General features: G+C 41.5%; 1 protein-coding gene across 3 annotated transcripts in view; it reads left to right on the top strand.

Annotated features, from left to right (window-relative positions):
• Positions 1-20212, top strand: part of ELP1 (elongator acetyltransferase complex subunit 1) — a 58782-nt gene that overhangs the window by 15425 nt on the left and 23145 nt on the right. For 2 of the 3 annotated variants that reach the window (XR_006709831.1, XM_045467716.1), the window contains exons 11-26: positions 2376-2606; positions 3649-3819; positions 4643-4742; positions 6909-7091; positions 9837-9943; positions 10265-10368; positions 11497-11550; positions 11635-11740; positions 12823-12938; positions 13271-13344; positions 14080-14158; positions 14256-14335; positions 15739-15876; positions 16000-16085; positions 16394-16542; positions 19341-19464. Coding sequence is in view for 2 of the 3 variants with exons in the window: in XM_045467716.1 (XP_045323672.1) it covers positions 2376-2606; positions 3649-3819; positions 4643-4742; positions 6909-7091; positions 9837-9943; positions 10265-10368; positions 11497-11550; positions 11635-11740; positions 12823-12938; positions 13271-13344; positions 14080-14158; positions 14256-14335; positions 15739-15876; positions 16000-16085; positions 16394-16542; positions 19341-19464 (1902 nt within the window). In the remaining variant the exon portion in view is untranslated. Of the gene's footprint in view, positions 1-2375; positions 2607-3648; positions 3820-4642; positions 4743-6908; positions 7092-9836; positions 9944-10249; positions 10369-11496; positions 11551-11634; positions 11741-12822; positions 12939-13270; positions 13345-14079; positions 14159-14255; positions 14336-15738; positions 15877-15999; positions 16086-16393; positions 16543-19340; positions 19465-20212 lie in introns of all 3 variants that reach the window. The other variant, XM_045467715.1, reaches the window with a different exon arrangement.

The raw sequence follows: 20212 nt of genomic DNA, 5'->3' as shown, positions 1-20212 counted from the left end.
CCGACTTCGGCTCAGGTCATGATCTCACAGTCCATGAGTTTGAGCCCTGCGTCGGGCTCTGTGCTGACAACTCAGAGCCCGGAGCCTGTTTCAGATTCTGTGTCTCCCTCTCTCTCTGACCCTCCCCCGTTCATGCTCTGTCTGTCTCTGTCTCAAAAATAAATAAACGTTAAAAAAAAAATTTTTTTTTAGAATGGGGACCATACATCAGTACTTAATTAAAAAATAGGGGCACCTGGGTGGCTCAGTCAGTTTAGTGTCTGATCTCGACTCAGGTCATGATCTCATGGTTCATGAGTTTGAGCCCTGCATCAGGCTCTGTGCTGACAGCTCAGAGCCTGGAGCCTGCTTCAGATTCTGTGTCTCCCTCCTTCTCTGCCCCTCCCTGCTTGTGCTCTGTCTCAAAAATAAATAAACATTAAAAAATTTTTAAAAAGCTCCCAGGCAATTGTTAATGTGCAGCCAGAGTTGAGAACCAGTTTTGAGCCAGGGTGTCAAGGGCTGGTGCTGTGATACACTCAGGACAGAAGTGTTGCACAAGAAGTCACATCATCTGTCCTCCTAGAGCATGAGTACGTGGTCTAACTTAGCAACCCACAGATAGGTAGAAGTGTTCTAATAGCTTAATTAGAGAACTAGGTTACATTCGCTGTGGTTGCTAGGTTAATTAATAATTAGCAGGGAGAGAGGCGCCTGGGTGGCTCAGTCAGTTAAGTGTCAGACTAGGTTTTGGCTCATGTCATAATCTCATGGTTCGTGAGTTCAGGCCCTGCATCGAGCTCTGCGCTGATATCACAGAGCCTGCTTGGGATTCTCTCTTTCCCCCCTCTCTCTGCCTTCTCTGTTCTCTGTCAAATAAACAAAACAAACAAACAAATTTAAAAAAAAGTGCAGGGAGATGTTTAAAGAAAAGAAATTCCTTAATACAGTCAAGGTATTTGTTTATATGTGTTTTCTCTTTAATAAAGGTTGGTTTCAACATGATCAGGTCTTTTCCCCCGAGCTTTATTGAGATTTAATTGCTATTACAACATTGTGTAAGTTCAAGATGTATACTGTGATGATTTGATACACGTATATATTGTGAAATGTTTACCATAGTAAAGTTGGTTAACATGCTTCATTCACTTCACGTAATTCCCAGTTTGGTTGTTGTTAAGGTGAGAACATTTAAGACCTACTCTCATAGCAACTTTCAGGTACGCAATACAGATCATTAACTATGGTGACCATGCTGTCTGTTAGGTCCCCTGAAGTTATAACTGAAGGTTTGTGCTCTTTAACCAACATCCCCCCATTTCCTTCCCACCCCAGCATTAGGTCTTATTCTTTTAACAGATGTTGGAAGGGATAATTGCTGATAAAGGATGAGTACTGATCTTCTTTGGATAGCTGAATCATGCTTAATACCAGATAGCCGTGGACATAACTGCACGTAAAGCGCCTGGAAGAAAATAATAAGTGTCTTGAGCCTAAAACAGCATAGTGATAGTAATCTAGTGCACTTGGATTGAGTGGTTTATTTTTTATTTTTATTTTTTTATTAAATATAATTCATTGTCAAATTGGTTTCCATACAACACCCAGTGCTCATCCCAACAGATGCCCTCCTCAGTGCCCATCACGCACTTTCCCCTGTCCCCCACGCCCCATCAACCCTTAGTTTGTTCTCAGTATTTAAGAGTCTCCTATGGTTTGCCTCCCTTCCTCTCTGTAACTTTTTTTTTCCCCCTTCCCCTCCCCCATGGTCTTCTGTTAGTCTGGAGTCTTAGAACCTTGACTACCCTACGTTCTCCTACAAATGGACCTTGAGAGCTTGTTTGGAGGTTCTAGCAGGGGAGTGCAGCTACTCGTATACCCTTGACTGAAGAACGGTCCTCCTCTATCAGGGAAGGTCGTCCTCTTGGAGTGCGCAGCTTTGGGAGGGACACACATGGAGTGGTGAGGGAGGGAGGGGACACCGGAGCCAGCCAGATCAGCTGAATCAACCCTGGCAATCAATGGGGTGACAGATGTCACAGCCAGATCGCCCTCACATCCAGGATTGAGTGTTTTAATACTTTTAATCTAATTGCCAAATTTTCTTCTTTCTAAATCTTTATGAAAAAACAACTCACTAAAGCACCGTTGTCCTAGTACCTTTCTGTCCTCATGATCCTAAAGTTTGAAAGTAGAGGGAAACTGAACATGTGTGCTTCTGACCTTAGCTTATCCCCATGGAAAACTACTTTTTGACAGTTATTATTATTATGATTTTAATGAAGAGGCTGAGCAGGAAAGGTCATTTGAAAAAGAAAAAATTCTTCCCCATCTAGCAAGTGGCATGAAGTCTGGTCCTCCAGCCTGATGGCCTTCGTCTCATCTCCCCCTTGCAGTGCAGCTCTGGACTGTTGGGAACTACCACTGGTATCTCAAGCAAAGTCTGCCCTTCAGCACCTGTGGGAAGAGCAAGCTGGTGTCTCTGATGTGGGACCTGGTGACCCCGTACCGGCTGCATGTTCTCTGTCAGGGCTGGCATTACCTCTGCTATGACTGGCACTGGACGACTGACCGGAGCTCAGGAGATAATTCGAGCGACATGGCAAATGTGGCTGTCATTGATGGAAGTAAGGAGCTGGAAAGCGTGTCCATGAGCCTGTAGGGGTTCTGAGTCTGTTCGTGCAGATGTCATGGTTTGGCTAAAACTGGAGAATTTTGATTTGTTTGGTGCTTTGGTTGTTTGGTTTATTTTTACTTATTTGTTGTTTTGATTGGATGGGAATGCCCCTAGTGGGGGCTTGTGTTCTCCTGAGAACCATAATCCTTCCTCCTCATCCTTACCCCTGCCCAGCCCAACTCCATCCATGGTCTTCACGAATTTACTTGTCTGGCCTCTGAAGACGTTGAACATTTTGACTTCAGGTACAGAGGACGACAACGGTAATCTTGTGGCATTGGGTGTGTCAGTCTTACCTTTTTGCTCTGACACAGATTTACACTGATCCTTGCACCACTCCACTTGGGTTGCTTTGTTATTTGGTACAATATTTGTTAATTATATAGTCTCCAATATGTTCAATTCAAGTCACAGACATCTGTCTAGTATGAGGATTGGTTGGTGTATTTTGTTTGATGAGGGGGAGGAAATTGGAGCAAGAAGGGGTTACTTCAATAGACAGTGTACTTACCGCTGGTAACGTGTAAAGGAAAACTTGTTGCTAAGATTGTGATGTGCAGTGGTGTGCTAATTTAGTTCTAATTTGTTCTAATCAGTAGTCCTAATACTGATTTTACAATCATATGCTCTGTACAGAGGCCTTAATCAGGTATGTCTTATTATTGAAAACATGTAGGGAAATATTTCAAGGATTTGGAAGGGAATCATTCCCTCGGTTCATTGGCTTGGTTGCAGGCCCGGGTTTCAAGCTAGAACTCTTGGCCACCTTGCCCTTGTTTGCAAGAGTTGGACTGCTCCATGCCTGAAGGTTCCACACTCATTTTTCCTTGTATACCGTGTTTAAGTTTATTTATGATAAAAGCACCAAACATTTTTAGAAACTGCTGTGTATTTTCTACCACCATTATTAGATAGTGGTGCTGTGCTGTCAGATGCTTACTTTGCAAAGGACACATCCACTTACCTAATCTCCTCTTGTCTCTCACACGCAGGCAGGGTACTGGTGACGGTCTTCCGGCAGAGTGTAGTTCCACCTCCCATGTGCACCTACAGGCTGCTGCTCCCACACCCTGTGAATCAAGTCATGTTCTCTGCACACCCCCAGAAGAGTAATGACCTCGCAGTCCTAGATGCCAGTAACCAGATTTCTGTGTATAAATGTGGTATGTTCAAAAACTGTTACCATGATGTTCTGAACCAAGTTCCTTCTACACAAAAGCAGATTATACTATGGTGTTGCCTTGGTGGTACCTTGCCAGTGTTTTTAAAAATTGTGAAGTTTGTGATTAATGTCATTATTATGATATCTAATTGGCTTGTGGGGTTTGGAATGGGAGGGGGTTAATCCTACTCTGGCTTATAAAAGCAATTCGTTTTGCTTGTTGAACTTGAAAAGTTAGTTATTTAACACTAACATTCAACCCTGGAAGTAGCGTAGTATCTTAATGCATCTTTATCACATTTTACAGTTTTCATAGCCTTTTTCACATACTTGCAGTTGATCTCACAGCCTTTCTATGAGTGGTGTCAGAGCTGGGGTTTTTCTGTTCTGTAGGGGAGGGAAGAGAATGCCAGCATGTTTGCAGTTTGCTTGAGTGGACAAGAGTGCAAGAGTGGACACTCTTGAGTGCAAGAGTGGACAAGGACCTTAGCTTAGGTGTTCTAGCTTCTAATCCACTTGCCCTTCCACAGTCCCATTGCTGCCAGCTTCTGTTTGCTCTCTTGATTTTTTTATTTGTGAGTTCAGTGGCATGCTGTAAATTACACTGGCACGTGATACTATAGCCTTGTTTTCAAAGCGTCCTGAATCCCCAGCCTGAAAGGTATGCAGAGATTTAAGAAAGAGGTTGAGATGTGGTTATTTCTAGAATGCTTTATTGCTAAAGTGGATTACCTTCTAGAACCTTAAATGAGGATTCAGTACCCTTAGTACCAGGGAAAGTGTGTGTTGTTTACTACGATAGTGTCTGCATTTTTGTTTTCTAGGTGATAGTCCAAGTGTGGACCCTACGGTGAAACTGGGAGCTGTGGGTGGAAATGGATTTAAAGTTTCTCTTGGAACACCTCATCTGGAAAAGAGATACAAGTAGGTTGTTCTTAATTACCTTGGACCTCGGAGAACAGCATTTAGTTCTAAATTCAGCCTACTCTTACTAACCTGTGCCTGTAGCTGAGTGGAACAAGTAGATTGAACCCCTAGGCCCTGGTTTTTCAGCCTGGTTGGGGAAGTCAGTTACCTGGATATCTGAATGCCATGTGCTAATGGGTGACTGTGGAGCCAAGCTGTTAGCTGGCTTAGAACCTACTTCCTCTGACAGCCCTTGGCTCGCCAGGGAAAACCACACGGTAAAGGTGGAGATGAGGATGATAGGGCCAAGCTGCATATGCCTACATACGTGAGGGGGGCCCATGTTGGTAGCACATGGCAGACTGAATGCGGTCTCTGTCTTTGTCACATCCCACACTCCAGAACTTTGGGTTTCTGTGTTTTGAGTCTCCCGGGTTGGAAATCAGAATGCATTTTCCCACTGAAACAGTAATATAAATGATTGGGTATAACTCAGTATCTCAGGTACACTATAGACATTGTAAGATGACCCTGAAGCCAGTTATTAATTATGATACCACTTCTGTGAGAATCCAGGATTTGATCATTCTATTTGATAAGCCCATGTTCTGAATTACTAAATACTGCCTCTTGAGACCATTTATTTGTAAGTTAATAGGAATAATAAACAGGCTAAAATAAATAGCTGAATTTAATAAGTAATATTTCTCTTAAATATATGCAATATGTTTAATAAATGTGTATAATGTGGGGGCTGTCTGTATAATGCTTAGTCATTTTCGAAGAACATTTATGTGGGTTATTTCATTTCACAGAATTGAAACCACTTGAGGGCAGATTTAAGGCAAACTTGGAAGTGTGAGACAATTTATTTTTTTATTTTTATTAAAAATTTTTTTAATGTTTATGTATTTTTGAGAGAAAGACAGAGACAGAGGCTGAGTGGGTAGAGGCAGAGAGAGAGGGAGACACAGAATCTGAAGCAGGCTCCAGGCTCCCAGCTGTCAGCACAGAGCTGGATGGGGGGCTCGAACTCATAAACCATGAGATCATGACCTGAGCTGAAGTTGGACACTTAACCGACTGAACCACCCAGGTGCCCCAGTGTGACAATTTAGAATATAGTATCATTTTTAAAAATTGAGTGAAGGATAGCTCCACTTCATTTAGAAGATTTTATGAAGGACTTGAATACTTGGTCCTTAAAGAACAGATCTGGCTAGGACTGGCAGAGATGGACCAGGAACATTGGCTATGGTGGGCAGAAACGTGTTGGTGGGAACCAGAGGTGGGAAGGCCCCTGTGTGGGGAAGAACACAGTGGAGGGGCTGAGTCCAGGGAGAGCTGGTTGGGTGCGAAGAGCAGGGTAGTGATCCAGCTTCTTCAGTGCGTGCTGAGGACTTGCCACTTTAGCTAAAAGGCAGGATAAGTAGCCATTACGAGTTCTTGCCTGATGTGGCAAAAACGTGCTCTCCTCTGATGTATTATGCTACAGGAGGAAGGTGTTAGAAGCCAAGATACCATCTTTCAGGCTAATTAGTCGTTTTGATGTGAAATACTTAAAAATAACACACTCTACTGAGACCCAGATATCTGCTGGAGCCTTTTTGAATGCTAATAAGTGGTGGCAGTGGACAGCCTCTGGGGTTTGTTACTCTAGGGCCTAGGGCAGGTAATTTTCTTGTGTAGTCAGTTTCCTGAAGTATTCTTTTCAATATAATGATCTCAACATAAGAAATCTAATTAAATAGAAAAACATTCTTTTTAAAATTTTTTTTTTTTTTAACATTTATTTATTTTTGAGACAAAGAGAGACAGAGCATGATTGGGGAAGGGTCAGAGAGAGGGGCACACACAGAATCTGAAACAGGCTCCAGGCTCTGAGCTGTCAGCACAGAGCCCGGTGCGGGGCTTGAACTCACAGACCGTGAGATCATGACCTGAGCCAAAGTCGGATGCTAAGACAGCCACCTAGGTGCCCCGAGAAACATTCTTAAGCCAGGGAGACATAATTATGTTTGGATTTTGTATTGTTTGGATTTTGTAATATTTGGCATTACTTCAGGTTTTGTCGTTCCAAATTAGTTGACTGTGAGCAGGTGGTTCATTCTTCCTTCATTTAGGAAAATCTCAGTGATATTAAAGTTTTATTTATGTCTTGAATATTCTTCAATATTAAAACAGAATTCAGTTTGAGAATGGTGAAGATCAAGAAGTAAACCCATTGAAGCTCAGCCTTCTCACCTGGATTCAGGAAGATGTTTTCCTGGCTGTAAGCCACAGTCACTCCAGCCCACAGTCTGTCATTCACCATCTGACTGTGATGCCTTCTGTGACGGATGACGAGCACGGGCAGCTCAGTATTAGGTATTGTAGCACTTCCCTGTTATCACACAGAGTTATGTTTGTGTCTTTTCTGAGTATAGGACTTTTTCTGACTTCTGGGGGGTGAAGTTAAGGGCAGTAACTTTGTTAAATATACTTAGCAAGGGGGTTAAGTGTCGTTTTGAGTCATGTCAAAATATAAACCTTAATATGTATCAAGAAGTGGTGAAACATAGGGCAAATACCAATAGATGGGGCAGAACCTTTTGTAAGATGCGATAAATTTTTTTTAACGTTTTTATATATTTTTGAGAGAGAGAGAGTGCATGTGCACATGCAAGCCGGGGAAGGGCAGAGAGCAAAGGGGACAGGATCCGAAGCAGACTCTGCTAACAGCAGAGCCTGACGTGGGGCTGGAACTCACCAGTTGGGAGATCATGACCTGAGCCGAAGTTGGATGCTTACCCTACCAAGTCACCCAGTCTCGGTCTATATCTGTGTGCTTCATTTGATATAGTGACTTTAAGATGCTTCTTCTGGCTTCCTCATCTATATGTTCTTTTTGGTGCTTGACTGTATTTACTATTAGAGCGTGTCTGTTTTTCTTTGCTAAATTTCACTGCTTCCTGGCCCCTGAGTTTTGCTTCGATTCCAGACTGCATCTCTGTCTCAAAACAAGTTTCATTTAATGGGTGCTGTTTTCTGTAACGCAAGCCCTGTTGTGAGGTCGATGGTGTTGCCTTGACAGCTCCAAGAATCCTCAGGCTTCCAGCGTCAAAACTTGGCACAATAAGCCTAAATTGATATTATTCCTCAGACTCATTTGTAATTCAGGGTCTCCTGGTTAGATTTTAATTCTGGAAACCCTTGCTGCAAAATTAGGAACCTCTCCTTACAGTATACACAAAACATAAGGTAGTCATTAACTCCTAATCTTTGACTCAAAGTGCTTCATATTTTTAAAAAGCTTTTTATGAATATGTCCGGATAAAAGATATGTTTTAGCTATATGCAACACTCATAGGTAGCCAGGAGCTTGCTTTTAAAAAGCAGAGCAGATGGGAGGGATGGTGAAATAGGTGAAAGGGATTAAGGAGAGTATTTGTTGTGATGAGAGCTGGGTGATGGATGGAATTGTTGAGTCACTACATTGTACACCAGAAACGAATACAACACTATGTTACCTACACTAGAATTGAAATAAAAACTTACTAAAAATAAGGTAATAAAAAACAAGGCACTTTTACATCAGAAATACCTAAATGGTACAAATTTCTGCTTCTCCAAATTTGAAATTTTTTTAAAAATTTTTATTTATTTTGAGAGAGTGCACATGCTCGTTGGGGAAAAACAGAGAGAGTTCCAAGACTCTGTGCTGTCAGTGCAGGGGCTGGATCTCATAACTGTGAGATCATGAGCTGAGCCAAAATGAGGAGTCGAACACTCAACCAACTGAGCCACCCAGGCGCCCCTGAAATTCTTTTTTTTTTTTTAATTTTTTTTTTTTTTCAACGTTTATTTATTTTTGGGACAGAGTGAGACAGAGCATGAACGGGGGAGGGGCAGAGAGAGAGGGAGACACAGAATCGGAAACAGGCTCCAGGCTCTGAGCCATCAGCCCAGAGCCTGACGCAGGGCTCGAACTCACGGACCGCGAGATCGTGACCTGGCTGAAGTCGGACGCTTAACCGACTGCGCCACCCAGGCGCCCCCTGAAATTCTTTATCATTAGCTCATAGAAGGAAAAGCTAGGTCATCTCATTTGTTGTATGGAAATGAGAAGTCATTTAAAATATATTTGTGCTGCTTTGACTTCTGTTTCTCAAAAAAAGGCTATTCTCTTCATACAAAATATTACTGTCATTAGGGAATATAAAGTTCCTCAATCAGCTTACAGGTCTTAATAGCTTACATTTATTGTAGCTTGTATTTTGCAAAAGATACTCTTTTAAGTGCTTTACCTACAGTAACTCACTTACTTATGACATTACCTCTTCGAAGTGTGTATCATTAGCACCCGTGTTTTACAGCTGAGACCACTGAGGCACTGAGCAGTTAAGTAACTTGCTTGGGATCATGCGGGTAGAGCCTGTATCCAGTCCCATTCGTTCTCACTCCAGAATCTCTTCTCTTAACCCAGTCACAGATCATTTATCCTCACAAAATTTGGGGCATTTTGAGTTTTTCGTAGATTGGCTAAAAAAAACTCTGAATAAATGTTAGCATCAGCAACATTTGGTTTTATTGTTCTCTTCTGCTTCTGTCCAGACATGTCTATTTTCTGTTCATCGACGCAGGAAAATACATAACGATAGTAACAGATTCTCCTCTTCCCTTTAATGAAGACCCACAGACTGTCATGAATGAATATGATAGCAATAAGAGATATTGAGCATACTCATTTTTCTACAGATTCACTGCTTTATTTGAGGCAATGTATATTTTAAGGAGACAGAAATGATACCATGCATGTCCAGTGAAGGCGATTAAATTGTTATAAGTTGTATTAAGTTGCTGCCAGATGGGAGTGATGACCTCACAGTGTAGACACCTAGCTTATTGGCATTGTGGAAAACAGTGTCGTGTGACAGGTAATTTATGTGGGCCCCTGCTTGTAGTATTTATCATTGTGTGTATGTATTATGTATATATTGTATTGAAATAGGCAGTGCAGCCCAAAGGGAAATTACTTCTTTTTTCATTCTGCAAAATGAGTGAAATGCTACTACTTTTGAGAATCAAGTAGTCTGTTCACACCCTCATTCCCCTTTTTTTTACTTTTGTCAGTTCATCTGTGGCAGTGGATGGAGTCATAATCAGTCTGTGTTGCAGTTCCAAGACCAAGTCAGTAGCACTGCAGCTGGCTGGTGGCCAAATACTTAAGTACCTTTGGGGTGAGTATCAGAATGTTAGGAAAGTGTGTTTATGATAAATGTTTAATTCTTGAGAATGTGTACTTGTGAGTTTCTTGTCAGTGCTGCATTGACTGTTAGGTCTTTTAACTATCCTGGAAAACCCAAAGCTGTAGAGTGGAATTGGCAGGTATCTTCTCCCTCTGTGTTCTCCTGTAATGGACTGGAGTATTGTATGAGTTTCCAAAATACACTTGGAAAGTGATCCAAATTGCATGTTAAGTGCTCCAGCAAGTATTGATGTGACAGTGTTTTACAGTGAGCATACCAACTCTTTGTAAACCTCAGCTGCCCATCCTGCAGAGTCACCCTCTCTGGCTGTTGAACCATGGAAGAACCCTAGTGGATTTCCTGTTCGGTTTCCATATCCTTGCACACAGACTGAATTGGCCATGATTGGAGGAGAGGTAAGTGAACACAGGGCAGAAAGACTTACCACTTAGAACAGTGGCCCAGGAACTGACGGCATTAGGTAAAAGTCTCCACTTACTCTCAGGGCAACAGTGAGAAGTACCTGAGCCTCAGCTTCTTCATCTATGAAATGGAATTAAGAGATTGTCTGACATGTAGGAGTTAGCTGATTCCTTTCCTTGGAGGTATGAATTAAAAGATAGAAAAATGCAGTTGGCAGACTTTTATGCCCTGTTGTGTAGATAATTCAGAGTTAGTTTTATTAAATGCTGTTTGGGGACAACAGAAATGTAATCTCGAAAATAGTGTTCAGTGGGTTGTGATCATTCAAATATTGGAATGTCTATAATTATGGCAGATGATAGGATACAGTGGTTACAGAACAAAACAGCCAACTAATCCCTGCTCTTCTGGAATTTGTAATCTATCAATGTAGGTATGACTATCCCCTCTGATAAGAGAATGAAGGAAATGACCAGGGTGTGGTTTGGGGGGCTAATTAGAAGATGGTACGGGAAAGCGTCTCTGACATGGGTTACGTGCTGAGGTATGAAGGGAAAGAAATCTCTGTCCCTGGGAAAGGGAGAGTGTTCTGGGGAGAAGGAACTGCATGCACCTTGAACTTGGAAAGAGCCCAGCTTATTCAGGGAACCGAGTGGAAGTAGTGTGGCTGGACCTTTGTGATAGGCTGTGGGAAGGAGTGTGGGTTTGTTTATTTCACAAAGATTGGAAAATTGTTGCTGTTTTTAATCAGGGAATGGTACGATCTGCTTCATGCTCTGAAAGGTTATTCTGGTTGCCCAGTGGAGAGTAGGTAGGAATGGGCCGACAGTGGACGGACTGTTGGAGAGGAGGTGGTGACAAGCAGAAAGGAATCTAGTCGAGACATGTGTAGCAGATGGGAATGTGGGGCTTGCTGATGGATTGGATGGCATACTGCTCCACTTTGCCCTGAGCCAGGTGTCTGTATTCAGTCTGTAGTCACCATCTCAGGTGTCTGTATTCAGTCTTGATGACGCGGACTTTGAGGTAAAGCCACAGGGCAATAGAACTATGTGATAGACAAATCAGGTTTAACTAGTTGGGTTAGAATTGTTTGTAATTTCAATTTTGTTTCTTTGCAGGAATGTGTCCTTGGTCTGACTGACAGGTGCCGCTTTTTCATCAGTGACACTGAGGTATTAAGGCTGGGTTTGGTGCAGGATCCTTTTTACTGTCGGCTCCAAGAAATACAGCTAACTTTCCCCTTTACCTTATTGTAGGTTGCTTCAAATATCACATCGTTTGCTGTATATGGTGAATTCTTGTTGTTGACAACCCATTCCCATACCTGCCTGTGTTTTTGCTTGAGAGATGCTTCATTTAACAGTAAGTGTTCAGTGTATAAATTAGGAAATAGTCCCTTTTCTAATATCTTCTGCCCTTTGAAGCCTTGATGACTTTAAAGTTCACCACTTACTTTGGCTTTTTATCATAGAGTCCTAGACTGTGAGCAAACCTTTAGAGTTCATATACTTGGCCCCTAATCACAACACAGTATCTCAGTTCAGTATTCTATGCCAGTTAGCAAAGACTTCCAATGAAGGAGGTCTTTCCTCAACCAGAACATTGTAAAATTAAACAAAACTGTTCTCAGGAGTATATAACAAATCCAGTGTTGTACTTTGAGTTACCATGTAGATACAACCGGCTGTCACTTCTTTGTAATCTTCCTTTGCTGACTGTGGCCACCCTCCATCATATATCTGAAAGACTCTATCTAGTGGTTTGTAGGAAACTGTCCCATTTTTTCTTTTTTTTTTTTTTTTTAATTTTTTTTTCAACGTTTATTTATTTTTGGGACAGAGAGAGACAGAGCATGAACGGGGGAGGGGCAGAGAGAGAGGGAGACACAGAATCAGAAACAGGCTCCAGGCTCTGAGCCATCAGCCCAGAGCCTGACGCGGGGCTCGAACTCCCGGACCGCGAGATCGTGACCTGGCTGAAGTCGGACGCTTAACCGACTGCGCCACCCAGGCGCCCCTGTCCCATTTTTTCTTGAATTCCACGTATCCCTTCCCCCTACTGTTTGTGTGTTTTCCTTATTCTAGAAAACTTCCCCTTGTTTTCTTTGCTTCCAACTTGAAAACTGGGAATCTTTCACAGATGTGATTATAGTGTACTGATAATGTGCATAGAGAAGCTGCCCAGTCCTCCCTGTGTTTTCTAAATCATTTGAGAAGCTGTGTATGTGAATATGGACGAGGACTCTGTGAAAGAGAGGGCAAGTTCCAGGGATAAGGTTGTTTGTTAGGAAGGCTACCGGTTTTGTGGTTGAGTGGGAGAGCAAAGGGGTGTGGTTGTTAATTGCTTTCTTCTAGTTTGGAGAATATGTTCAGTTTCAACTGCAGTAAAAGGAAAGTGACTTGTCATGACGGTGATTCTCATGGCTTAGCCAGTGGTGTCTTTAGCATTACATGCAGGTCTGAGCAACAACCACGTGTCTAAAGGGGAATCTCTGCGGAAGGTGGAGAGGGGTTCACGTATTGTCACCGTTGTACCCCAGGACACCAAGCTTATATTACAGGTAAGCTCATTTTTCTGGCTGTGTTTCTGGTTGTGTTTTAGATACTCTTACACTTGTAATAATTTACTATAGACCATTCCTTGCTGAATTCTCTGTTAGCTTTATACAAAGGTTGTTGATACAGGTTGTGCCCAGCATGGGTAAAAGGGAAGCTTCTCTTGGAAGTCAAAATAAACACCGAGCACAACTAGATTCTGCTGGAAGTGTGCGCATTTTATAGTACCGTGGTAGTTCTCTGTGAAGAGTTGAGTTAGGTGAAATAGTATATCCTGGGTATTTAAATTTTTTCTGTTAAATTAAAAACATTACTGTTCTGATTTATTTATTTTAAGATGCCAAGGGGAAACTTAGAAGTTGTTCATCATCGAGCTCTGGTTTTAGCTCAGATTCGGAAGTGGCTGGACAAGTAAGAACCATGTATATGACTAGTTTGTTTGTTGTTATGACTTATATGTGAACATAATATGTATTCTATTAAAGTTTTTAAAACATGAAAGTATGAAATTACACATGTCTTCAGTTTCTCAGAGGCTTTTTTCCCCCCACAATTTGATTTTAATATTATGTGGTGCAATAAATATTCCTAGTAGGAAGAATCGTGAGACTCATCATACAAGACAGGGTTTCCTAGCTTGAGAAGGTCCACATGGGTTTTAGATGGCCCGCGAACCCAGGGAAATCGTGCACCAAACTGTCTGTGTGTATTTATTCAGGGAGAAGGACTAAGGTTTTGGGCAGATGTACAGAGGGGCCTTTGACCCACAAATGCCTGAGACACTATTGTGAAGGAAATGACCCATTGTCTGAGTTTATTTTGGGAAAACTTTATATTAGAAAGACCTTTACTAACATTTTGCTAAAAGAGAAAGTAGACCTAAGTTCTATGATGATTGTCTATCATGTGTATGTGGGGAAGTAGTCCTCAGACTGCCATGGGGACTAAGTTAAGTGAAGAAGGTAAGTGAAGCTGGTACCTGATTTTTCATTCTGTGAATTGAGAGTGGAAGTCCAGTGGTAGTTGTTTGGCATTTGGACTGTAATCTAATTATAACTGGTTTGTATCATAATGAAAACATGTTGGATCCAGGAAGGTTATTAGTCTTTGTAAAATGACATGTCTATTCATTATGTCTCTTCACAGACTTATGTTTAAAGAAGCATTTGAATGCATGAGAAAATTGAGAATTAATCTCAATCTGATCCATGACCATAACCCGAAGGTGAATTTCTGAATCTGATATTAACTCTAGCTTACCTGAGACTTGAACTGACGTGATTGGAACTAAAATTTTTTGTCCTTTTTTTTCTCTTCGGTAGGTATTTCTTGAAAATGTGGAAACCTTCATAAGACAGATAGATTCTGTAAATCATATCAATTTGTTTTTCACAGAATTGAAGTAAGTATTTTGAATAATTTATGAGTATCATATCCATTATTTATCTCATTTTGGAAATAAAACATAAATAGCTACAGGAAAAAAATTAACCTTCTGTTTGGTATTTTTTAATCATTATAAGTCTAACATGCCACTGACAGTAGATATTTGCTCTTTTCCCTTCTTTTTAAAAATAGCCTATTTAAAACTAAGACTCAAAAAAGTGTCCTTTAGAATGATAATTGACTATTTTTAGGTGTATATGAAATTGAAGTCAAATGGTGTGTTTTCCTGCAATGACTTTTTTCCAATTTAAAAAATTCTAAACGTACAAGAAAAGTTGAGACGTCCAGTGAGCATCCTATACCCCCACCTAGATTCTGCAGTTGATGTTTTCCTATATTTGCTTTATCATGATCTACCATCTGTCCATCCATCATTCACCTTTTTTAAGGCAAATTAAATAAAATTTCTTTTAATGTTTTTACTTATTTCTGAGAGAGAGAGAGCAGGCATGAGCAGGGGAGGGGCAGAGAGAGAGAGGGAGACACAGAATCCAAAGCAGGCTCCAGGCTCTGAGCTGTCAGCATAGAGCCCAATGTGGGGCTCAGACTTGTGAACCGCAAGATCATGACGTCAGCCGAAGTCAAATACTCAACCCCCTGAGCCACCTAGGCACCCTGAGGCAAATTTTAAGTTAATTGTAGAAATCAGTCCACTTTATGTCTCAGTATTCCACTTTGTGTAACACTGATTAGAGTGCATTCTCCGTGTACAGGGTCCCCCCCCCCCCCCCCCAGCAGGTCAGATTCATGTGTGATGAAGTGTACAGACCATAAGTGTACTGTCTAGGCAGTTTTGACCAGTGTGTACTTCCGTATAGTCCAAACCTGTCAAGATAGAGAACATTTCCTTCATCTCAGAAAGTTCTTCCAAACCTCTTGTTAGTCCCATTCCCTACTTCCTAGGCAACCATTGTTTGGAGATTGTCACCGTAGATCAATTTTGCCTGTTGGAGAACTTAAATGTTAAGTGGAATCAGATAGTATTTGCTCTTCTTTGTAAGTTAAGCTGCTTTCACTCGGCATGTTACCTTGAAAGTAACCCGTGTTTTTGCTGGTATCACAGGTTCATTCATGAAGTGTGCTATAGTGCAAATATACTACAATTTGTTTATTTGTTCCTCTGTAGTTGGGCACCTGGTCTGTTCCCAGTTAGGGGCTAATGTGAATATAATGTCACTGTACACGGTTTTTGGGACATGTTTTCATTGCTCAGTTTGTTTCTTCATTTTTCACCTAATGTGAATATAATGAAACTGTTCTCCAAAAGCCATTTTTATTACCTCATCAGCATGTCCCAGTACCTCATTTGATAGCTAGGACACATGTTCAGTTAGTGACCTTTTAATGACCTGTTCTTAGGGAAGAAGATGTTACAAAGACCATGTATCCTCCACCGGTTACCAGCACTGCCCAGCTGTCCAAGGATCCTGATGGGAAAAAAGTAGACCTTATCTGCGATGCTCTGAGAGCAGCAATGGAGAGCATAAACCCTCACAAGTATGTGTGCTGTCATTAGTTGGCGTCTTTTGAGGCCCAGAAGTGTGCTATTGTCCTTATGCAGGGACTGAGAATGTCCTTCTTCACTCTGCTCATTCTGGCGTTCTTCACTCACTACCTCAGGTACTGCTTGTCAATACTCACCTCTCACGTGAAGAAAACAACCCCAGAACTGGAAATTGTGCTGCAGAAGGTACACGAGCTTCAAGGTAGAGACCCTTTCACGGAGAGTGTTTAACAGGGCCCCAAGTGTTACCAGACTTCCAGTCTTCTGGAGATCTCACTGACCAGGTTCAGTGCCACATCATAGATTTAGTATGTGGCTTATTGGACATTTGAAGACCTGTGTCAGTTTCTTTGAGCACTGCCCTACAAAGCATGTACAAAAGAAGTCATATGGTGTTCAGTTCGGCCAAGAAATTTTGTTACTTTGTCTTTTTGGTTATGTTGGTAGATGCACGGGTTTATTCCCAAATGGCTTTGATCGGTCTTGTTTTCTTACACACTGACATGACAGGCAGTGCTTCGCCTGTTCCCGATGCTGTGAGTGCTGAAGAAGCCCTGAAGTATTTGCTGCTTCTGGTAGACGTTAATGAATTATATGATCATTCTCTTGGGACGTATGACTTTGATTTGGTCCTCATGGTAGCTGAGAAGTCACAGAAGGTATGTGAAGTTTCCACTTTAACATCCTTTTGGTTCTTATTTTTGTTATCATGGTGGTATGAAACCCTGTCTGTCCCTGATACTGCAGTATCTTGTCTGATGTTAACACTGCATGTACAGGCCTAGAGGCAGATCTGTGAGTTTGCAGGGCTCACGCTTCTAAGCCTCATTCTCTGTCAGTTCTGGGCTTATCAAAGTGTTTTGAATGCTAGGTTGAACAAGTGAATTAAGTTACTTCGTTATCTTTAAGATTATGGTCACGTATGTGAACAAAGTCTCCTCTTATAAAGGGAATATAGCAAATGACTTCTATTCCAATCCAGTTCCTTGTTATGTAGCTGTTTTTCCCAGTGGAAAGTGGGAACATGCAGAATGGAAAGGTTTGAGGCCTCTTGTCCCACCTTAGCATGCTATAGTAGAAAAGTTGGGGCACCCCTGGTTTATACATTTAAAAAACAATTTTTTTTAATGTGTATTTATTTTTGAGAGAGAGGGAGAGAGAGGGAGAGAGAGACAGACAGCATTGAATAGTGGAGGGGCAGAAAAAAGAGAGGGAAACACAGAATCCGAAGCAGTCTCCAAGCTCTGAGCTGTCAGTACAGAGCCTGATGCAGGGCTCAAACTCGGAAACAGCAAGATCGTGACCTGTGCCGAAGTCAGACACTTAACCGACTGAGCCACCTAGGTGCCCCTATACATTTTTTAACCTGTTTTTTGCAGTCTTAGTTTCATCCTGTCACTCCTCTCTTTGCTCTTCCCAGAGTGATCTTTGCTGAAAGGAAATTTTGCTCTTTCATTGTTTTGCTTGTAATGCTTCATGGGCTCTGCCCATTGCTGTAGGATAGAGCTTACAAGCCGTAATACTGCTTAACACCCCCTTGTCCCCCACCCAGGTCTGGTGTCTATGCTCATGCTCATCTCTTGATGTTGTTCTTTTTTCTCAGCCTGCAGAGGGGAGGCAGTGCTTTTGTCCCCACAGCCACCACTTAGCTTTGCAGGTAGCATTACTTCTGCTTCCCGTGGGCCTGTGGGCTTTCACCACTCTCACCCTTCCATTCACCGGGCTAATTCTCACTCACCTAAGGCAAAGGATGCCAGGGTAGCATCTTCCCAGTAATCCATTCTTGCCTCCCTGCCCACCACCCAGGGACTAGATGAGATGGGCCTCGTGTGCTTCCACTGCACCCAGTGCCTGCCCCTCCCTCCGTATCATTCTAGCTCCTCTACTAGCTTATAGGTTTCCTGAGGTTAGGGGTTTGTTGTATTTTTTGTACGTAGTGAATTCTTCCTAAGTGTTTGTTGATTAAATACTTCGGCCTATAGTTGTGCTTTTTATCACATGCATGAGTATTTATTTTTTTCTCTGGTCTTTTTTTGTATACTTAATGTGTATTTATCCTATCTGCCCAGTGAAATTACATTAAGAACAGGGAGCATCTGTTCTTTAGAAAAAAAAAAAACAACAATTTTCAGGGCATAGTACAAAGCTGCAGACAGTCAGTGCTAATAAAATCTTGGTTGGCAGGGCCTTAGAGTTTTGTGTTTAACTCAGTACAGTTTTACCTTTGTTTTAAAACTTGAAGACGGAGAGCATGAAATGTCATGCAAAGAGCTCCAAGTACCTTCCACTTCCAGAGAAGTTGGATGCATTTGTTGAATATCTTCTGGATTGGAACCTTGTTTTCCTTATTAGCTTAGGAAATAAAGGGTTGTTGTGAGACTATATGAGAATTCATCTTCATTATTCTGAATGAAAACAAATAATGCCTGTATTTTTTTTTATGGTTATAAACTAAGACTTTATTTATTTATTTATTTATTTTTAATATATGAAATTTATTGTCAAATTGGTTTCCATACAACACCCAGTGCTCATCCCAAAAGGTGCCCTCCTCAATACCCATCACCCACCCTCCCCTCCCTCCCACCCCCCATCAACCCTCAGTTTATTCTCAGTTTTTAAAAGTCTCTTATGCTTTGGCTCTCTCCCACTCTAACCTCTTTTTTTTTTTTTTTTTTTTTTCCTTCCCCTCCCCCCATGGGTTTCTGTTAAGTTTCTCAGGATCCACATAAGAGTGAAACCATATGGTATCTGTCTTTCTCTGTATGGCTTATTTCACTTAGCATCACACTCTCCAGTTCCATCCACGTTGCTACAAAAGGCCATATTTCATTTTTTCTCATTGCCACGTAGTATATTCCATTGTGTATATAAACCACAATTTCTTTATCCATTCATCAGTTGATGGACATTTAGGCTCTTTCCATAATTTGGCTATTGTTGAGAGTGCTGCTATAAACATTGGGGTACAAGTGCCCCTATGCATCACTACTCCTGTGTCCCTTGGATAAATTCCTAGCAGTGCTATTGCTGGGTCATAGGGTAGGTCTATTTTTAATTTTCTGAGGAACCTCCACACTGCTTTCCAGAGCGGCTGCACCAATTTGCATTCCCACCAACAGTGCAAGAGGGTTCCCGTTTCTCCACATCCTCTCCAGCATCTATAGTCTCCTGATTTGTTCATTTTGGCCACTCTGACTGGCGTGAGGTGATATCTGAGTGTGGTTTTGATTTAATAATGCCTGTATTTTAAAGCATTTTTGCCAAAACTTGTTTTATGTAGTTTCATTATACAATATGTAATTAATATATCAGCATAGTACATATTTTAAAAATTTTGTAGCTTTGGGTTTATTGATTGTTACAATTATTATATATCATTTGTATCGTTATAAGTAAATGTAATTATAAGCAGTAAAGGTCTGACCTGTTAGGTTTTTGGTTTTTGTTTTTTTAGGATCCCAAAGAATATCTGCCATTTCTTAATACACTTAAGAAAATGGAAACCAATTATCAGCGGTTCACCATAGATAAATACTTGAAGCGATATGAAAAAGCCATTGGGCACCTCAGCAAATGTGGTAAGCGTGAGGATTAGTATGTTTATTTCTGCTTCAGATCTTCTTTGGAGCTAGGCAGGGTATAAGTTAAAGTGTCAGTTTAGACATAGACGTAGATGGATGTCAGTTTCCACTCCTGAAACCGAAACACGGTTACCTGTGTGCACCTTATTTTATCATATGTTCTAAAAAGCTGAAAGCAAAGCAAATGAATTTTAATGAACTGGAGGAGCTCCCTAACTTAAAATATAGAGCAGATCCATTTTGGGTTAAGGATGATCATGTCCTAAATTCATTTCAGTATCTCGGAATGAAAATTGGTTGATAGTGCACTCTTCTCCCACGGTGTTTACAGACACCTGTGGGAAGCATGGCTTGTCTGGAGTGAGTGGCCATACCCACTGGCAGCTCCCAGAAGGACACACTCCCTGTCCCATGCTGGAGCTGCTGGCTTCAGCAGTTGTGGCTCTTTCCCGAGAGCTAAGATGGGGATAAGGAAGTTGTTTGGGTGTTATTAAGCTTCCTTCAACAATCCGATTGAGCTGGGCTGGGATAGGACTCAGGCGTCTGTATGGCTGATAAGCTCCCCAGAGGATTCCAATGAAGGCAGTTGAGAAAACACAAGGTTAGATGGTCATTTATCAGGGGTCGTGTATGAAGAATTCCTTTTGAGTAGAACTTTCATCCGAACCAGTGCTTGTCATACCTCACATCTGCCATGGTGCTTTGCTAAAATTAAAATTCTTGGATTCTGTTCTCCTGATACTCT

The sequence above is a fragment of the Leopardus geoffroyi genome, chromosome D4 (assembly GCF_018350155.1).
Source record: "Leopardus geoffroyi isolate Oge1 chromosome D4, O.geoffroyi_Oge1_pat1.0, whole genome shotgun sequence".
NCBI lineage: Eukaryota > Metazoa > Chordata > Mammalia > Carnivora > Felidae > Leopardus > Leopardus geoffroyi.
This window is presented reverse-complemented; position numbering and strand designations above follow the sequence as displayed.